Here is a 23,596-nt window from a genome sequence, read left to right as displayed (position 1 = left end):
TAATCTGTAATATCAATTATTAATTATGTGCATGCATATTAAATTGATTTTCAAATACAATAGAGAATCACTTATTCGAACAAAATGATTTAGAAAATTGAATATTTGAATAATGAGGTATATATTTATCTAATTTATAACTACTTGAAAATTAGTTATTAAATGTAAAAATACTACAATATAATTTGCACAATGCAAATATATTATTTCACAAAATAATTTATACTTACATCGCTATACTTCCAAGAGTAGGATGCAGCTTGTTCGAATCGTATATTTTTCTTGAAAATAAAGCTTTCCATATAATTTCGTTATCTTTAATTTTTGAGTTAATATGAAATCTTCCTGATTTCATTCGTATCATAAATTTTATATATTTTATTGAAAAAAATAGTAAAATACATAAAAAAAAAATAATAAAAACAATACAATAAGAACCGTTTAACATTTTCTATCAGAAAACGAAATTCATGATGGAAAATCGCATGTCAAGATCACTCTAGCAGACATATGAGAAAATTAAAAGAAAAAAAATAGTAAAAATTGTAATGCTACTATTCTATTTTATCGACTCGTAATAAATTTGAATATTTTATAGTCAAATAAATTCTAATTAAAAGAATAATCTGCATGCAGAAAAATTTTTTATTTCAAAGAACAAATATCGATATATATTTTTTTTTACGAAGTATATCTGAAATGCTTCGTGATTGAATTCTGTAAATTTTTCATTCAAATTCATCATTCTTCTATATTGATTAACATTAATAGTTTACATTGATAATATAACGATTCTGATATATAAATATTATTAATATATATTATATAATATTTATAATATATATTATAATTTATTTATATTTTATGAAACGAGATATTAAAAATATTTACATTAGAGATAAACATATTGAATTAAATACTAGACTTAATTATGAACTAATTATTAAAATTGGTATATATTAAATTTTTTAAAATATACATCTAATTAAATTCCAAATTCCAAGAAAAAGAATATGCGTGTACGGATTTTCTTTTATTTTTGTTTCAGAGTATAAATAAAATAAAAATTGGAAAATTTAAAAGTAACAATATTTATTATTTTTCTGTAAAATTTTATTATGAATCTCTCGTGATATATTAGTTAAAAATTACTGATGACAGAATCATTCAAATTATAAGTTATTTTATTAAATAGAATATAAAAATAATATAATTAAAACAATAATTACAATGTAATAAATTTCAACATGAATATTAAAATAAAAATAAAAATCCAGGCTCGATTGATTTTCCATCAATATTAATGAAAGTTTAATTTATATCAAAAATTACTAATAAATTCATGTATAAGATCAATCATATACATATACATATGATATTTAAATATTAATGTATTAAATTAATAATATTTAATAATGTTCTTAACCTTAATATTTAATATTGATAATTCAATATTGCATTAATTAAATTTATTATTCTAAATATAAAATAATTTAATGTAAATATCTAGTTAAATTACACATTAAATTATTATGTTTTGAATAAATCATACATCATAAATAACAAATAATTAAAATACAATAGTATCTTTGGTTATTTAAATTATCCTTAAATTATTCTTTATCCTCGTTAATTCATTTAGAAATTTAAGCAAAATTATAATTAAATAAAGTTAAATTAAGATAAATAATTGTTAAGTCTTTGCACATCTATACAAGATTAACTATATTGTAAATATTTAAAGCAATATAGATATTTCTTAAGATCAATATCATTGTCTATAATTTATTATTTATACATAATACATTAAAAAATCTTGAAATTGAATACTAATTATAATATAAAAAAATTTCTTAAAACAATAATATTCAATTATTAATAATAAAATTTTCATAAATATAAATATTTAATATATAATTTTATCTCTAATTTAAATATTTAATTTATAATCTTGTTCTATCCAAGAATTAATAGTATGATTAGTGATACACTAATGCCACATGGCCATTATCTACATTGCAAATTAAATTATGCGAAATTTTTACACAAAAGAGATTATTTTTCTTTTTCAGAAACGAAATTAAAAATAAAATAAAATAGGTTTATCTTTGTCCATTTCACTTTATCCAATAATTTTAATTCCTTATAATTTAATAAATAAATCTTAATCAATATTTTTGTACATCAAGTTTTGTGTTTCTTTTTACTTTTAGAATTGATCCTCTAAAGATATTCCACAAATATATCAACAATTCAAATCCAGTTTATCTTGATCCTATAAAAAAAAGTTATTAAGTTATTTAAATTATTTTAAAGCTATTTATTTAAATTATTCTATCAAAGGATCTTTAAGAGATATTGTAACTGAAAGTTTTATTAAAAATTTATTATATAAAAGACAAAGAATGCACAAATTATATTCTTCTTATCTTTTATATAAGTTTTACAAACTTTTTAAGATAAAATATTTCCTAATTTAAAAATTCTTTATCATAAATAGATTAATATTTTTTTTATAAAAAATGATGAATTGCATATTAAGAATTATGTATTTCATAATTCCATTTAAAAAATTAAAGTCGATTTTCACATAACTTCTATGTATTTATAAAAAAAAGTATTAATACTATATGGTATGTATTGCATATACTAAACAATTTTTGTTTAAAACATTTTTTCCTATCATTCATATTTTTTTAGAGATATTTCAGCAGTTCGAGAAATTAGATATATTGTGTAAATACTTTTTCAACTGACTGTACAATATCTTTACAATCATTGTCGATACTCATTATCGAAAAAAATTTTTAAAGAGATATCCGTTTCGCAAGGCAGTAAGCTTTCCACAGAATCAGTTTAGCGAACAGAACAGGAAAGTTAGTTCAATTGGTTTCGAATCTGAGGATTACATGCTCCATGGCCAAAGGGCTCTTTGGCTTGGGTATCCCTGTTCAAATGGCAAATTACCTTTCTCCCATTGCCAAGGAAATATCGCCGAATCGACGAAACTCGGGGATAACTGCCACTCTCGTTTTTCTTCTTTTTTCCTTTTTCTTTTTTCTCCACTCAGCAACAAATTTATGCCATCAGATGGCGCGTGTGCCTCCTATTCTGATGATGGGGATAAGTACGATGACAGTCGAGCAGTCAATCGACATTATCCAATCTATGATCGAATTTTTTCACGTGTGACTCTTATTTTCTACGACAGGTAGAATCAAAATTTATTATATTATTTCCTTACGGAAATAATTTGTGCCAGATAAAAAAATCATGGTTTTTTTCATTGGATTTCATCATTCTTATTGATATTAATAATCTATTGTTTTCATCGATAGTTTTAGATTGAAACACATCGTAGTATGTAATATCTTTCATTATCTTATGAAATGAGATTTTATAAATATTTAAATCAGATGTAAAAACAATGAAATTAAATTCTAGAATTAATTACGAATTAGTTAGATAGTATAATTTTATGTTATACGTTATTTTATATTATATTTCCTAAAACATATGATTAACGATCGAATAAAATCTAACCTTAAATGATTCTGATAATCATTATATTATTATTTTATATTTGTCTTTTTTGATACATATAGCGAAACAATTTTACATTTTTTTAGAATTGTTTTAAAATAAGTAAACTAAATAAAGTAAACTAAAATGCATATTACTTTCCGTTTGAAGCTTGATTTTAATTTTTTGTATTCGTATCTCTGATATTATAAATCCTACTGTATTGATATGTTTCAATTATTTCGATATGCTATTTCATATTTACTTTTTGTATATTAATTTTTTTAGTTATTCAATAAAAAGAGAAAAATAAGTTTTATATTATTTTTTTCGATTTATTTTAAAAGATTACGGAAATATACTCATCATTGAAAGTTTTATTAAAAATTCGAAATAAAAAGATTAAAGATTATTTAATATATTCAATTTATTAATTTATCTAAAACAAAAATTATGTCGATAAAATAAAAATTAACAATAAAATTATCAAACCAAATTAAGTTGACAGTTGGATTATTTGTTCTTAAATCACTAAAAATGAACTAAAAAGTTTTTGCTAAAAATAATGTAATTAGGTATTAATTATAGATTTATAGATAATATAATTATACATCTGTAATTGTATATCTATTTTCATACTAATATTTTATTAATTCTAGATTTAATTTTGACAATAATTCGTTTAGGGATAGTTCAATATTATACAAATAATTGAAGAAGATCTAATTGAGCAAGATATCCATAAACCATATCTCTAAAATACTAGTGCATAAATACAATTTTAAATTTATATCAACAGAATATCATAATATTGTTTTCTATAAAATGATAGAGTATAATTACGTATATGTATACGTACAAAATATTATATATACATTGCAAAATAGCCACGAAATTAAATGGACAAAAGAATTTATAAAAAATATATTAAATAAATGATAACAAAAGTACATTTTTACAAATTAAATTTAATTTAAAAAAATTAAAAATCATATTCACAAATGAATTTTAACTGAAAATATTTAAAATATAAATATAAAATCTAAAATTATACGTTTAATTATCCAAGTATTTCAAATATGTGTGCAATATCAAATTTCTTCACAGATATTATAATATATTATTATTGTTCACAGATATATGAATTAATCGTACAAATTATTCATCTATTTATATACGAAACATTATATACGAAAATACTATTGAGTGACATTATATATGGATATTGTCTATATTCAATCCAATTACATATTGTTCTATTGTTTGATTCATTAGCATACACTTCTGGCGTAATACTGGGTCGATTACCATTCACACTGAATTTGGAAATCACATTTGGTCTTATACGTATACGCTTTGAAATGAACTCGAATGATTCGAAATCGTGATGATCGAATTTTAATATGCGATTTTGTAAACAATAGGAATTGGAGGAATTGGATAAACATGGAATATTTGCTATTCAATTATCATAAAATTGAATATTCATTTTTGAAATCATTCAAGTTATTTAAATATTTAATATTATAAAGAGATGGATACAATATATATATTATTCAATAAGTAAAAAGACAAGCTATAATTTTCTTATTTTTTTGAAATGTATCATTTCTTGTTGCAATTATCCATTTATCACTTATTACTTTTTTCAAGTTTTTAATGTTTTTTTCATGCAAAAACTTCTTTATCTTCTTGTCATTTTATCTAAGTCACTATTGTTAATTTTTACCTGATCCTTTTGAAACTTCACACATAATGATTCTTACACCTGATTCTTTCAGAGAGCCAAATAAATAGAAATTCAACGAGTTTGGATAGAAATTTGGATAGAATTTCCTTAAGACTATGGTTTCTATGGTTTTGAGAATTAATTGCATAGTATATAATTGAACATTATCTTGGAAACTCACTCTTAATACCATGACCAAATTAAAACACGAACAAGTGGGAATTGCGCAAAGATAAAACCATCTTTGTACTAAATAATCAATTTGGATACATAGAAAATCGTTGTACGTCCAGTAAAAGAGTCCAGGACAGGTGAGTCTCCACCTGTGAAAGGCGTGGATAACGTAGTGCTCGCCGCTTTTCTTATCCAATTGGCTCGCACATAAAACACCGCCATTCCGTTTTGCGACCTCGTGTTTCTCGATGCTGGCCATTAAAGCCTAGCTTTGATCACATGCCACAAATTCCTGGATACAAGAATGCGATTCTCCTCGATTTGATCGAACACAATGAATCGAGTTCACGAGACTTCATTGAACTTACTTAGAAACTTACATTAGCCTAAGCAAGCTAGGTTAATTTGCCAGAGTAATCGCGAATCGTGTTACTTTGATACGTCTTAAGGAGAATATAAGAAACTGGAAAACTTATTAGAGACAATTATTTACTACTTAGAAGATATGTTTAGTTTCGATGATGAATTTCGATATTTACGTTATTTTTATTGATTGCAAGTTATTTGAAAGTGGTAATAAATTAATAAAGAAGAAATTTTAATATTAATATTGTTTGAAAATATTATTCAGGAAATTGTTAAAAAAGATGTACTGCATTTTATTTCAAAAATTGTAAAAAATAATTTTGAAATAATTCTCGAAATTTGTTTGAGAGTTATTCAGAAAAAAGGATTATTGCAAAAGAGGATTTTTGAATTAATTCTTGAATTTAAGTTTTATTTTAAAAAATGTATAGAAGACATTTTTAAAATTTATCTGAAAATAGTTGAAATTTTTTAAAAAATTGTTAAAGAAATTTTGAATTTAAAAATTAAGAATAAAAAGACAAATCTTGATGTTAATATTGGAAATTTCTTTGAAAAAAGTTATTAAAGGAGAAAATATTAACTAATAACATTAAAAGGAATATGGCAAGTGTTATTACACAATTCACGAGAATTATCGGTTATTAATTATAATATTCAACGATGATTAAATAATTTAAATCATTAACTTAAATACGCATTATCCATTACGTATTATTGAAATATAATTAATTGATAAATTCTAACACACGTTATGAATTTCTACCAAAGTGTATTTAATATGAATTTATCAAAGTAAATTAATCTAGATCAATGAATAGAATAATTGGACTAATATATAATTTAATCTCAAAGATAAAGAGCACCATGAATATCAACAATCAAGAAAATTTCTTTGTGAAAGAAAAAAACTACAAGAAGAAAAATAGTATTTAAAATAGAATTTTTTTTTTGATTCTATTTAAAAAAATAATATTGATCTTCAAATTTTATATGTTCACATGTAAAAGAATTATTACCAATATAATATATATATCCAATTCAAAGAAATTATATTATTGCAATGTTTATTTTTTAATTTCAAATTGTAATATTAATTAAAACATTCGGAAAGATAAAATATATCTTTTTATATCTTGTGTATATCTATTTGAAAAAATTATTATCAAGTTATACTCTATAAAATATTTTTTATAAATATTATCTGAAATAAACGAGATATTTCATATGATTAAATTACTTTATATATCCTATTTAATGATAAGAAATGTAAGAGAATGAAAATTGAACAGAAAATTATTATTTATGAATCTTATGAAATTTTATGTAAAAGATTTTCATGAATTCCATAATAATAATGAAAACGCAATAAATTTTTCCAGAATTTTAAATATTGATATTATATGTAATAGTATAATAATAGTATATAATAAATATTAATAAAAAATATGCTAAAATTACAAAAAATTATTTTAATCAATTGTTATTTTAATTGAAATTATTGCTAATATAAATTGCATTATTTTAATAATCTATATATTATTTTTATATTCTCTTACATAAAACATAATTTAATTTTAATTTTCAATAAAACAGCAAACAAAATCTATAAATATTATCAATGTGCTAATAATCGCATAATTTTAATATTTTAAATATATTTCGCAATACATTTAATTTTCAGTCTGGAAATAAAACAACAAAAAAATAAATTTTAAATATTTTCAATAAATGTTAACAATAAATGCTAATAATAGGAAACAATTTCAAATATAATCTATAATATATTCAATTTTCAATCTCAATTAGAACAAGTAAACAAAAAAAAAATCCATATAAATATTAATAACATACATAATTGTATAATTTTACATAAATTAACATAATCAATATAATTAAACGTAATCCAAAACATAATAATATATTTATATTCATTCTCGAATAAAACAATATTACATAAACGATTTGATAAACGATTATTTACATTATGACATATTTTAAAATCACAAAATAAAAAGGATAAAAATATTTTTAATTACCTGATAAGCAATAATAAGGCTATGAATAAAAGTTTATAGAAATTAGGAAGAGGAACCGCATGAAGAATCAATCCACTAAATTTCTCATCGATTTGGTTGATTCATAGTCTCTTCCAAGATGGCGAAGGATGCAACTTTGATAGAGAGGCGAAAGTTTGCTAGGTTAATTAAATGTCTTCGCGTCGACACGTGCGACAGACGCGAGTCGAATTCCAATTGAATCGTGATTTACGATTCATGACCGAGCGGATAGGATAAGCGAAATAACGGCATTCTGTTAATAGAGATCAAGCTGAGAATAATTGATATACACGATTGCGACTATAATTTGACAAAATGTGAACTTAGTGATTATTAATTACAAATAATTATATTATAAATAATTGATATTTAATGAAATCGATCAAATCTCAGAAATGAGAAAATAATTTGAAATAATTAACCAAGTAATTTTTATTTAGTAATAAATAAATAATAAATAAATAATAAATAATTTATTATAATTATATTAATGAATTACATTTTTTTATTGATTGAATAGATAAATCATTAAGAAGTTAAATAGTTGTTAGTTAAAAAATTGTATAATAAGTTATATAACATAATATAAATATGTAATAAATTAATTATAATAATTTTAATAGCAATTAACATTATATCTAATGTATATTTTTCATACTTTTAGACATTTCTATATCTGTTAAATAATATACAAGTTATATTATAATTACTTAAAATAATTATATAAAATAATTTTTTTTTAAAAATTTGAAATATTAATAAATGTATAATGTTTATACAAACTAATACAAAAAAATAATCACAACTATCAGAAATATCATCAATATGTTTAGAATGTCATATAATTAACTTAACCTAATTGTATATAGATGATATTTATGTATGTGTTCAAAGAAATTTTAATTTTACGAGATTATCATCTTTTTAAGTCGATATATCGACTAAATTTGTCGATAATTGATATACCTACACTGTTGCACACATGAATGATCATGTGTGTAATCACAAAGCTTCAAATGGTTCCCTATAATCTATATCATAAATCTATAATCATAAATTTCTGCTTTAATGATCTCTCTCAGAAATTCCAGAATGGGTGTGTTTCGAAATGGAAACTTATAATATTATTATTATTGGAATTCAGAAAGACAAAAAAATAAACTTGTCGCATTTGGCATACGGACCAAATATTTATGTTCGAGCATTAACAAATTCGAATATTTCATAAGTAAATATCTATTTTGAAAAAAAAGTAGTATTTTTAAATAGATAAATTCAAACAAAGAATTCAAAATTTAAATAAATATAGATAAATATATATATACATATACATGTACAAATGTAAATGTAAATATAACACTTTGATTTAAATAATATATAATAATGCCTTAATATAATAATATCCGATTAATGAGATAGAATAATAAGCGAAATGTTTTATTTCATAATTAAGTTGTGTGAATCAAAAACCCAGTAATTGTAATCCCAGTAATTGATGATAATAACTCTGCGAGAATAATTCCAACAACCGGGTATTACTATATTTGGCAAATGTGAAAACATACATGTAATATAATATATTTTCCTTGTACCATTCGAACTCTATGAAATGAATCTTTTGCATTGGATATAATTCAGATTTTATGTGTATGTAGTTATAAACTTGATCCCTTCACTTAACAGCCATCCTACGTGGCAAAAACCGTGACAATATCAGCTAATCGATTTTCCATAAATGAACAGTGTCATCAGGCACAGGAAGAAATGTGTCCAATCGAATTCGGGATATGGAACACTCCCCTATTTTGCGGATGATATATTTCACGATTTACGTAACCTCCTTTTCTCCAGTATTCTCGAAAATTTTAATATAACCGGCAATTTTTTCACCGTGATATTCACTTTTACTTAGCTCAGCTTCGTGCGAATTTAAATAATAAATTCCGCCGTCGTCGTTTTTCTTTGTGTTACTTGTGATCTTCTCGACGTTAATGTTAAAAATGACGTATGGAGTGTGCACTTGAAGAAATGGGTGCAAAGAGCATGGTTAATCACGGATATTAAACGTACTAATGTATATTATTATACGTGTAGTGGTTTGAATTTGTAATAAATTATTGACTTGGTGGGAAAATAATTTCAACTTCTCGTGAGTAAATTTGTTTGAAATATTAAATGTAAAGAGCACGATTAATTACATTATTAAACATTTCTTCTAATTATATCATTTATATTTTTTTAAATTTTTAATTAGATGGATAAAAAAAATAATTTTCCATAATTTTCTATTTGTGAATGAATCATAATAAATCAATTCATCATAACATATTAAAATATTCAATTTTAAAATAAACAATTTTAAAATTATTTAATTGTTTATGAATATCGTAAAACTATTATATAATCTATTTTTAAAATTTTTTATTTATGTTCAAATAATGTACTGTTGAAATCGAGTTTCATTTTTGCTTGAAATTAAATCACGAAAATTTGTAAATAAAGTAGAAAGTAGGACAAATATATTTTTCGTGTGAATGGTTATATTTATAATTCTGGAATTCTTGCATTTAATATGATTGAAAACAGAAATATCGGATATTTAATTGTTACTTTCATAAAATCAAAAACTATATATTTTTGCAGGATTTTATAAACTTTATCATACTATTAACATAATATTAACATAATCACTATAAAAATTGTGAATTAATTCTTGGAAAAGAAATCAAATAAATCCTAACGTGATAATTTTTTTGTCATCTGAATTTCTTATTTAAACGATTTTTTAATATATACATATTGTTCATTACATGATTTTTAACATTTATATAAACATCTTAAACAAAATATTATTGTTTCTTCTTTTCTTTATTATTTTTCTTATTTGTTTATTAAATAAAATTCTACATTATTTTTTCAAATTATTTGGTTTAATTCAACACAAGTTCTACATTTTATTGCAAACTAATTATTACATTTCTTCTTTCACTTTTTTTATACATATCCATCAGATCTATCTGATAAAAGAAATCTAAATGTACTTAAATTTAAATTCAAATTTCTAAATCCAAGTTTGAATATCCAAATATAAACAACAAAAAAATTTCACTTCAACCATTCCTATCAAATCACAGTAGAACAGTTAATTCTATCCATGAAACTATATTGTTTTTTGCTTAATTTTGATTAGTTCATTGCAAATTGCTCGTTTGCCCAGTTAATAATTCTGTCCTTTCAGTGCATTGGCCCTCTGTTCCAGATCTCTTTTGAAAATAGCCGCCGCCTAGAGAACTTGTACTTACTCTTAACAAGCATCGATTATGATCCACCATGGATGCTTGTCACTGTCGTTGCGAAACGTTCGACATAGCCCTCGGTGACGTTTCCTCTCATGCTACACGCGTAATTATACCGCTAATAAATATCATGCGCTCGAAAGATAAGTGGTGATTTACGAGAATAAACTGCGATCAAACCGTCTGAATGAAAAATTCTCGGCTTTGAAACGATACTTTTATCGCCCACACAAGAGAAATCAAATTACTAGATGGATCTTTTCGTACCACTGTGCTCAACGAATAATTGAAAATAAAACCACACGGTGGCGCATGTGTTTCATTATTATCGATGTTTCTAGTTATCTCTAGTAAGTTTTATATTTAAAGACTAGATCTATTTTTAATATATTAATCGATATAGATCGATTTTAGTTTATTTTCTAATAAACTAATATTTATAATAAAAAATAATCCAAATTGTACAAATTTTTTTAATATACATTTGCATTTCATTGAATTTTAAATTTTTATCAGTTCTTTTCCACCATCTCGAATGTTTTGAAAAGAAGCATATTTTCATTCATTATTTTCAATTCTATTATTTCAGTATTGAAATATTAATAATATTTATTAATTCATCTTCATTATAATTTTTATCGTATCTATGATATTCTGATATACTTTTCAATATTGTAATAAATTTATAAATAAATTTTTCTAGAGAGATATTCATATTCATTTACAGTATACAGTTTGGATAATAAAATGTTCTAAGATATTCGAATAATGTAATTCTATTGTATTTTAATTTACAAGAGAAAGTATAAATAAAACCTATTTATTATCTTTTATGTTATAAGTTTTATTACAAAATATAAATTAAAATCTCTCAAAAAAATAATCTAATTTTATAATAAAAACTGTTTTTTATACCATTATCTAATTCTACTGTAAATTAATGTACTTTTCTTAAAATATGGATTAATTCATCGAAAAAAAATCTGCGTTCCATTATTCGAAAATTATTTTATTATTTCTTTAATAGTTTGAATAAGTTCTACTGAAATAACAATATTTTTTACTATATAAATGCTTTGATTAATAATTTTTTTGGGATGTAAAAATGTCAAAAAGTGCATGATTTAAAAAAACACAAAATTTAATAGCGTTAAATTATTCTTCTACATCGTGCAATATTTATACGAAAAATCTTTTCATACGACAAATAATTTACGAGTTATTCCAAGTAGTCATGTTGCGAGATTTATCCTGTATACTTGAGAATCGTCACGGTTGTGTTCCATTTTTTTTTTTTCTGTTGCAGACGGAACAATTCACGGTCTTGTGGCTGCTGTTCGCGATGATAGTCGTGGGTAATATCGCGGTCCTAATCGGCCTCCAATGGGGCAAACGGCGTAAAACGCGGATGGATTTTTTTATCAAACAATTAGCGTTTGCTGGTAAGTTTTTTTCCGTTTCCGTTTTTCGAGGATTATTGCCGGAAAAATCGATAAATTCGGATCGATCGGGTTCTGAAATATGGATGAAAAGAAAGAGGAGAAAACGCGTATTTACACGATAGTATAGAACAAAATATGATTATTATACAAAATAGGCCATTTGAATATATCGATTATTAGAAAAAAATATATCAGATCAAACTTAACATGACACGTAATTTAATGTGAATAATTTTTTTGATGGAAGGATTAGATTTTGTAAGATATTTAAAAAAAAAAACGAAGTTGATTTTTGTACGACTTTTACGTGTTCATCTATCTATATAGAAAAATATTTATATCAAACTGATGAAAGTTTAATTTGACACACTAACTAATCAGCCAATATATTGAGATAATTTGTTATAAAAATTATTATAATTAAAATTATATAAATAATGATGTTTTACAATTATATCTTATATCTCGAAAATAAATGTTTCATAATTTTTATAAATATTGTTCGAATCATTTGAGTTTTTACGTACAAGGTGTCTTATTAGGAAAACACGAATAGATCAATATCACATTCCGTGTTTCTTGCATTTAATGCAGAAAACTTCAGAATATAAAATTTAAATTAAAATATCTTTTAATAATTTTTCGTATATTTAATACGTAATATTTAAAGTTATGATTATGTATACTATTGATTATCGATATAATTGATATAATTTTTGATATATCATTAAGATATCGTTAAATATTATAGACTTTATTAAAAAACTATATTATAATTCAACTTCAACCATTTCTGTTTGTAATATTAATAATATTTTTAATCTACTATAATAAATGTGAATAAGAAAAAAATCAAAACTCTTTATTCTCTTTTAATTATTTTCATTCGTTACCGATATTATCAATATATTAATATGGTATATTAATAATCACCATTTTACACAATATTCTCTACTTTTAACGATATTTCTTTCTGTATAATATATATAATTGTATTGTACACCAATTATTTATTAAAAGGAATATTATATAAAATAAAAACAGGCTCAAAATATTCTCAAATCGAAACAATTGATTTTATTTCGTCGATTGATTCCTCGATGCCAGATAGAATAGAATTAAAAATCAGGATTAAATTTCAATTACTCGTTATTCTTTCAATGCACATGTGTATTCTCAAATTGATGCAATTATTATTTTATCGATACAAATGGAAGAAACAAAAGAAAGGTTAGAAACCCAAATTTCGTTACTCTTTCCCATTTAATTTTCGAGAGGACACTCATTAATATAATTTAATTATTTCGTCCTTTCGCCACTCGGACGATTAAATACACGAAGGAGGCGAATACGATACTCTTAAAAAAACGTAAAAGACCATAAATCGCGCGTGAAGCGTGATGTTGTAAAACATCCGACGGGTATTTTCGACCCGTGTATAACTTTGTCGTCTCCCAGGCTTCTCGAGTGTGACACGTGACTTAGAGCCACGCTTCTCATTTTTCAAACGATCCGCTCGTAACGTTGGAGAAGTATTTCGGTTGCCCAAAAACCGGCGACCGAATGTAAACACGCCACGAATAAAAATTGAGTTATAAGGAGCCATAAAGATTTACACAAGCGTTTTACGTTTTGGCGTAAACGGTGGATTTGTCCAGATTTTCGAAACGTCGGTGGAAAATGAGTCGTTTTTCGAGAGTTGGAAAAAAATATTAGGAATATATATTAGACAGGAAAGAGAATGAACATTGAAAATCAATGCAGACAGTGATAATACGGTGTCTCAATTAGTGAGAAATAATTTTAAAAATAATTTTTTCATCGTTAAATGTATTCGTATCTTAAAGATACGTATATATTTTTTTAAATTTTTTAAAAATTCTTTTTTTCGACTATTGCTCTGCGTGATTATTTTTCGCAAATAATTACATTGAAAATAAAAATTATCTTGATTAAACAGAACTTTCAATTTTCGATCTCCTATTTTGCAAGAAACATTTTTAAGAGAATTTTAAATGTATTCTAAAATATATTTCAAAAACTATGTAATTTTTAAATATTTGGAATATCAATCTGTTTGATCATAAAACTTTCAACAATTATTTTTCACTTTTGAAGAGTTAAAGTATCGTCAAATTGTTAGAATATCTTTCATGATGAAATGAAAAAAGAAAAAAAAATCCACGTATCAAAAAATATCATGAAATATTTTTATTTCAAATATTTTCAAACGTATTTCAAAATAATTCTCAAGAATACTTTTCTCTCGATGCGCATGCAAAGTTTTCAAAAAGAAAAAAAAAAGAAGAAACTTTTGAAAGTTTTGTTTATAAATACATTACTTGGATCTTAATTTATGATAGCAACCTTTGACCCGTTGGTCGAGTCATGCATATCCTCGAGGCCCACATCCAACAATCTCCTTTTGTGCAATACCTTTTCAAATCATTCTTTTTTTCTCTCCTTTGGTATTTGGTTTCTCGCGGTATATCCTCTTGAAATGCATCCATTGTGCTTGCTGAAAAGTTGGGCGCCAGTGGGTAAAGGCGAAGACGAAGAAGGCGGTCGTAACTTCAAGGTGGTCTGTTAATTCTCTTTCGAACAGAGACCACCGTATTTATTGTTTTCTTCGAGGGAAGAAGATGAAATTTCACGCTAACTCGAAAATTACGTTATATCACTTATATCCCTGGCGAAAAGTTTTGGGAAATTCGAAATTAAAAATAGCGTTAAATTTTTTAAAACGTTTAATATAAAATTAATATAATTAAATATATAGAAATGTGAATGAAAGGTAATAATATATGAAAAATAATATGAGTGATATAAAAAAGTAATTTAAGTATATTTATTTAATATTATATTATATGAAGGATAAATTATAAAGGAATATAGTGGAAAAACGAAATGATAAAGAAATTTATTAAATTATTTCATTTATAATGTCATTTTAATTTTTTGAAAGTGAAATTTTGTTTTGAATTTGTTCATTGAAATGAAAGTAAATATATCTATTGTGAATTAATTATAACAAAATGGCAAATATTATAAAAATAACATATATGGTATATATTATCAATATATTTTTCATTTTTTACAAAAATTTTAATTCTAATGTCAAAAGTTATTACATTAAAAATGATTTCCTCATTGTAAATATACAATATCATTAAAATCTAATTTTAACAGAATTAATCCTTTTACATTTTCAAAAATTTGCTATTTAAAAATATTTGAACGAAAGAAAAATTAATAAATTCTTAATTCTGGGATTTTAATAAATATTACAGTTACATTAATTTTTTATTATTATTGCTTTTGTATATTCAGGCATTGAATAAAGAATTTTTTTGTATTAATTTTTAATAGCAATCTTTTGATTATGAAATTAAACTCTATATAAAATATAATTTGATTTTACATTAATTTGATTTTGTTTTAAAAGTGAATGATAAAAATTATTTGGTCAGAAAACGTGGGAAAATAAATTATTATTGCATATTCTCAAAAAAAGAAATATCTTTTATAATATTTTGATGTTTTTCACGTCCACGTATAACAATTTTTCTATTTTAGATTTTATTTTTAACTCCACTTATATTAAGCTTTTGCTTTTTCATAAATATGAATGAATGGAAAAAAAACTTTTTTTCTTTGACTGATTTAACTTTAAAATACTCATTCGAATAATTATAATATAATATTATATAACATAAAATATTAATTTTTATAAAAATAAAATATATTAATAAATTACAGATATGCATTTATAAAAAATCAAAATGTAAAAGTGTACAAAATATGCATAATATGCAAAAATACACATATTCAATTGAAATATTATAATATTTAATGTTCAAAATAAAATTTTTCATTCAAGTTTGATTTTTTTAATCATATTCATCGAAATATTAATTTGCATAAATATCGTATCTGCATTCAAATTGTATTTTCGTCAGAAATGAGCATTAATTCTGAAAATATACACGTTTAATTGAATGAAGAATATTGTAAATATATTTATCTTATTATAGAAATTTTGAAATTTCATATTCTACCACACAATGTTACCTATTTTTATAAAATAATTTTATGCTCGTATAATTCAGAATTGATTATTTTGTAACTCGAGAATCGAATAATTTTATCAATTGTAAATTTAATTTGATACTTTGCATCGAGTTTTACTCGTAATTATTTTTTATTGATAAATTGCATTCGCTGTTATGAGAAACATGATTTCGAAATAAGTTTCGAAATAAATTATCCAATTCTTTTTATTTATAATAATGCATTTCAATCAATAAAATTATTATAAATCATCATTATTCATTACAAGAAATTTTAAATTATTACTAAAAAAAATATTTTTAACAGAAAGCAAAAAGAAAAAAAATTCTGTCAGAATATCAAAGTATTATGTTACTAATTAATAACGTAACTTAAATAAGATTAATTTCAATAAAATAATATATAATATAATCATAATGCATCGTGAAATAAATATGAGAAATTCCAATTATACTTGCCTAAAAGCACAGAATATAAATCATATATTAATATTCAAAACTAGAATTATTTTTTTATTTATCACAAATATAATATAAATTCTATCGAAAATATGCATATACATTAATTTCTTGTTAAGATGAAAATAAGAAATGTTTATTAAATGATTGCGATACCAGCGCCACACTGCATCACTGCAACTATTAGTATTTAATTATTGCATTCGGTTGACAATCCATTTTCCATAATATATTTTTAGAATTTACAATTTTCACAATAGTTATAATGATTAATCATTATATTTTTATAATTATTTATGCAAAACTTATTTAATTGCAAAACAATTTATTAAACAATACAATGTTCTTACAGAGAGCAAACAGCAACACGTCCGTTCTGCTCCGTGTTCGGAATACGACTTCGTTAAATCGATATTTTGGATATCAATGACAATCGATATTGTCATTTTCTGTATCATATTACAAAATATATTTATGTATTCCTTTAATTATTCATTATTAATTATTAGTTCTATTTTTTCTCTTTCAAATAATCAAATTGTATTTTTATTATATTTTTCTACAAAAATATATAAAAAATATATTTTGTTAATTCTTGACGTGAAACTAATTGGCGAATAATATTAATTATTATGGAAAATTATTATCATTTTATTCAAGTTTCAATTATTATTATTAATTTTATAATTAAAAAACTTGATCTCATATTTCTATACTCTTAAAATAAAAAGTTAAGACAATATCATTAGATTTAAACAAATAATAAAATATCAATTGTGAAATGAATTTTTATGAACATTCTAATTTTTATTCTATTAGTATATAAGATGAATACGAACATTATTTATCTTAGAATATCAGATAGAAAAAATTCGACATCTTAATTGGTTGAAATAATCCAACGAAAAATCCGAGCTCAACTTCCTTAATCCATAAGATCAATGGTCTGATTCTTTTTCCCTGCACGTTAAGAACAAACACTTATATCCTTGGAGAATTCGAGTAAATCGCACCTTCTTTCATTTTCCCCTTTCAAAACAAACCTATTTACTTCGACCTCCGCATATAGATCTCTGCTATAACCAAGCTGTATCCAATCTAGTGAATATTCTCGACGCGAAAAAGTTGATTTGCCCCTGTTTTCCCTTGTTCTATTCTAACTTACGAGATACCATAACTTCGCCCATTACTTTGTTACTACTCGTTCTTCTTGATATTCTTTCTTGGAACACTGTATTCTCCTTCTTTATTGTGATACATATCTTTAATCTATTTTTATGCATTTGTGATAAAATCGAAATTGGATTTTTAGATCCGTCAAATTCGAATCGAGTATTTTCGAAAATTTCAAAATTTAAAATATTGCAGAGTATAGAATTGTATCGATAATATTGCAATGTTATCAATAATAAGATATCGAACGGATAGATATCCATAATTGATTTTTTAAAAGTATTTCACGATAATATTATACAATTGTTTGTAATTTGAAATTTTTAAATTTTCAAAAAGTTTCGAGAAGTATTTTGAAATTTCTATGCGTCTCATTCGTAATTTTCATACAACTATGTATACATTTTTGTCTGTAACGATAAAAGTAAGTAATCGAAACACTGGCTCTTACTGTACAAATGTATAGTAATTTGATGCAATTTGTTATGTTGTCACGATTCTACATAAATTCATGATATATATTGATTTTCAGGATTCCATATTTGCAATATGGATTTTTACGGTCAAAAACACGTGTGAACGTTGCCTATGACATTTTACATCGCGTAAAAAAAAAAACCATTTTTCCATTCGACGACGATTGCCTGTAAGAGCCATCAAACGATTCACAAACGTACGTGTACTTATATATCGGAAACGTTTCTTACCTCTCTTTCGAAACGAGAAAGATAGAAAGAGAGAGATGAGAAGGAATGGAGGTTAAATCGTTCGTATTCTATCGATATTATAGTTCCACGATGTATTTCATGTTATCGCGTTGAATTGAATGTGTGCATTTGTCGTTTAAAGGGGAAAAAATAAAGGAAAATTTCGAAACGTAGATAAAAAAACAAAGGAAAAAGATGTGAAAGATTGTAGATAAAAGAGAATATGATGAATTTATTTGTTTGCTCTTTGTACGAATAACAAAAAGATGAACTCTCGTTTTTTAACGAGATACTTCGATATAAAATAAATGTAAAATTAAATCAGTGTTGGATTGATTAATGTTGGATCAAGAATATTTTATTAAAATTTTACTATATTATTTTCACTATATATTTTGCAGCAAATAAATGTTCACGAAAAGAAAATCTATTCTAACCTAATTTAATCTAATTAACCTAATTTAACCTAATTCAAATCTATTATAAATAATTAGCGTTTTAATTTTTCCGTGATGAGAGTTAACAAGGTTAACCTATGAGTTTGCAAATGAGGTTCATATATTCAAAAAAATTTTTTTCATAATTTATAAATCAATTGACATTTGATAATTTGCCTATTGTGTTTTATAAGATATTCATTTCTAGCATAAGAAACGTATCTATCGAAACAGATCTATTAAACACAAAACTTTAAAAAAATTATATATTTTTAGATTTTAAAAGAAATCTATTATGTATATAGGAAAAATTTATTCGAAATGATTATCTTATCTATTTCAAAGCTTTCTTTTTGAATATTTATCTATTTTATTATATTTTACTTTATTACAATTTTATTATACAAAATGTCAATGTATATTCGTGGCGCATTTTTGAAGGAACGATTCTAAAAATCAAAATAAACACAAAAATTAAGATTTTTATCAAATTATAAGCAATTTAAGTTCGCATTAAATGAAAGTGAGAACAAAGTATGGCATGATGCAACAAAAACAAAGATAACGAATAAATATTAAACCAACAATTCAATAATTTTCAATAATTCGAAATTAAATCTTTCTTTAATTCATTATAAAATCTAACTATTTTTATTTTTTATTACTTTTAAATAAATTTTGGATAATTTCATATAATTTATAAAAATTATCAATGTAGAAACATTCACAATTATTCATATATTAAATATTCTTTATTTTAAAATATAACTACTTCCAAACTTTGAACGATAATATGCATTTGAAGGTTTATCTGCTACGATCAATTTTTTTATATCTTTATATTAATTATATTATTCGCCGACTCGTCTCGATACGATCTTCATATCTTTATATTTTAAATAATTTATCGGTCCAATTCGTTCCTTGGTAGAAATACAAAAAATGGCATTCGAATTTGAATTTTATAGCTTGTTGACGCGATCGCCCATTTTTTTTTTACGACGGATCATGGATTATTCGCTCGTAAACTGGCGTTCAGTCGTTTTCAAATTTGGTCGATGCGCGTCGCTAACATCGAGTTGCTTAATTACGGACAAGTTGCTGTTTTCAGTTTATTCGCATACAAATGTTCCCAATTTTATGAAGCATTTTTGTCGACAAAGAGTTTCTCTATCATCGTCGATCTTTATTTCACGCGAATACAATTCTGATGGAATTATTTCTTAACGATGCATTGGTATTTAACATTATAAAGATTATAAATATCATATTGATTGTCAAAAGAAAAATTAATTTTCTAAACAGGAAAAAAATAAATTGAAAAGATTCTTTAGATTTTGTCAAATCATGATGTCATATTTAGAACATATTGTTACATGTATAATGCCGTATAATTGCACAATAGTGTCATATAATTGCTAATTTTACTTGTCAAAAAAAAGAGAATAAAATTTTTTCATTTCAGACTTTATCTAATAAATGAAATTTGAGAATTTTTGTATAAATAAAATTAATAAATACATATATATATTGAATGAATTATTATTATTATTATTAATAATAATCGATTATGTAAAAATATAAGATAAATTTTTTCATTTAAAAATTATTTTTTGATCGAATTTAAAAATTCATCAATTGTATACGATTTTTCGATAAGATAAAATTTTATTTTATATTTTTCAATTATTTTTATATGAAAAATAATCTTTTATCGATGAAAAATAATCTTTTTTCAATTTATCAGTTTTATTTATAATTTAATTTGAAAACAAATCCTTAAATAAGTGTTTTTTTCTTTTTTGATGCATTTTTGATGTATTTATATATATATATGATATCACCAATATATGATATCCTATATATTATTATACATATTACACAACTTTAATTTTAAATTTACTATAATTTATTAGTTATATATATAAGTTATAATCTATTATTTTAGTGCAATTATAAATATATAAATAAATAAAAAGAAATTATTTTGAATTTATATGTTATTATTTCTCTATTTTGTACATTGTTGGTTTTGTTATTATAATTACAACTATTGCATTATTTCTTTTGATATCATTATGATTATTATTATTGTAAAATTGCTAATAATAATATAAATATAAAATTGATTAACAAAATCTGAATAAATCTTAAAAATTAAGATATATACTACAATAGCTTCGATTAATTTCTTGGATAGAAAATCGATTAAATAATCCACGTTATTATCATATGATAAGTATATCCAATCGAATTTCAATATCAGAATATACGAGCAAGATTTCAACCGTTTCACATGGGAATTGGTAGAGTGAAATCTCACTTTCGAGGGTCTTTTTTATGGGTAACCGATCGCAACACTTTATACGATATCCTTTAAACCACTTCTTTATAGCACTTCTGTCCTCTCGTGGAAAATCAGAATCCCCATTCGTGATATATGTGTTTCAACATTCTTTAATAATGCCTAACACAGTGATTTCTAACCTGTTTTGAAGGTTTGCAATATTTTGTAATATATAATAATTATTTAAATAAATTTCTATAATAAGGAAAATAGAAATTAATTTCTTTAATTTATATTTATTCTATCTTCACTATTTCGAATCGATAAATCATATTTTCTTATCACTTTTTGAATTGTAATTCCATTTCATAATATTCAAATAATTTATAATTTTATAATAAGAAAAATTTTTAAAAATTAATCACTTTCTAAGATAATTCTATCTTTATTATTTCGAATTTTTTAATATTTTTGAATTGTTATCTCGTTGAATTTCTTCGTTTCATCGTAATATCTAGATATATAGATATACTGCAAGTTTTCTTTATCAGTGTATGGTAAAGAAAAACAAAAAAAGAAAATTAATACAATTTCTAATAAATAATTATGACTAATACTCTCTTTGAATTAAATAGCAAGAGAAATATAATAATGTAGTTATATCAAAATAAATGTTAAGGGTCAAATGGTTACTGACTATAAAAATAGCAACAGCAATTTCTATGTAGATTGCGATTTATAGGTTGGTACGATTGATTGATTTTATATCCATGTAAATGTACAGTGAATCGTTGTAAACAATAAACTTCCAGAATTTACATATTATATAGAAAAACAAGACATTGTAAATAACGCATTGATATAATCAATTTTTATTTATACGAAAAAAATATTAAAAATAAAAATAATGGAAATTATTTGATATATAGATAGTATTTGATTAAAATGTTTATTTATTTAAATTGTAAACCGTCTAGTTTAAATATTTCTCGAATCAATTTTCTTTATATTTTTGCAATATATTGATAATGCAATACGCTATGTACACACTATATGATCGATTTTCTTGGAAACAAAAATTTGTACGAGAATTAAAGCGCATAAAATGGATTAAAATATAAATTGAAAATAGTTCACGTGTTCTTGATAGCAATGACTTCGTTAAAATATTTTAAAATAGTTGGTCACGGTTAATGAGCACGTTTCCAAATGGTCCATTAAGTTCGTTTACCAGAGAATTATACTAACGTTGCATTTATTGCACATGAATAAAGTTGAGAAAAATATAATAATTTTTAAATGAGCTAACGAAATACAAAATAATATATAAAAAAAATGTAAGAATTAATCGAATTAATAAAAATAAGGAATTATAAAAAGAAATATAGAATTTTAAAAATGTGCATTTATTGCATTTAGTAGAATTGCATTTACAATAAAGAACATATAAAAGAAATTAAATCGGTTCAATTATAAAGATTTTGAGAAGACTTTAAGAAAATTTTAAGAAAAAGTGCATTTGCATTTATCGAATGCATTGATGCATTTATAAAAGAATCTTATTATTTCAACTATTTCATTTCTATATACAAATTTTGTTTTTTTGCAATCCTTATTTTATTTGCATTCCTATTATTCATTTCCTATTATTCTATTATTTTTCTTTTTATTATCTTTGTATTATTCTTTTATTATTTCTTTTTATCTTTATATTATTTTTCTTTTTTATTATCTTTACATTATTCTTGTAAGAGACAATTGTTCGAAGATTTCGAATATAACTTTGTAAATAAATGCAATTTCCTTCTTATTCGAAAAATTGTCCCTTACATTATTTCTAGGCATCTATAATCGAACATCCACGTAATAACATT

The 23,596-nt window shown here is 23.2% G+C and overlaps 1 protein-coding gene across 1 annotated transcript in view; it reads left to right on the top strand.

The window, feature by feature from the left end:
- LOC108000425 (cardioacceleratory peptide receptor) overlaps positions 1–23,596 on the top strand; it is an 83,329-nt gene that overhangs the window by 44,974 nt on the left and 14,759 nt on the right. Inside the window, exon 3 of the mRNA XM_017060736.2 lies at positions 12,454–12,589. Coding sequence (XP_016916225.1) covers positions 12,454–12,589 — 136 coding nt within the window. The remainder of the gene's footprint in view (positions 1–12,453; positions 12,590–23,596) is intronic.

The sequence above is a fragment of the Apis cerana genome, linkage group LG16, assembly GCF_029169275.1.
Source record: "Apis cerana isolate GH-2021 linkage group LG16, AcerK_1.0, whole genome shotgun sequence".
Lineage (NCBI taxonomy): Eukaryota > Metazoa > Arthropoda > Insecta > Hymenoptera > Apidae > Apis > Apis cerana.
This window is presented reverse-complemented; position numbering and strand designations above follow the sequence as displayed.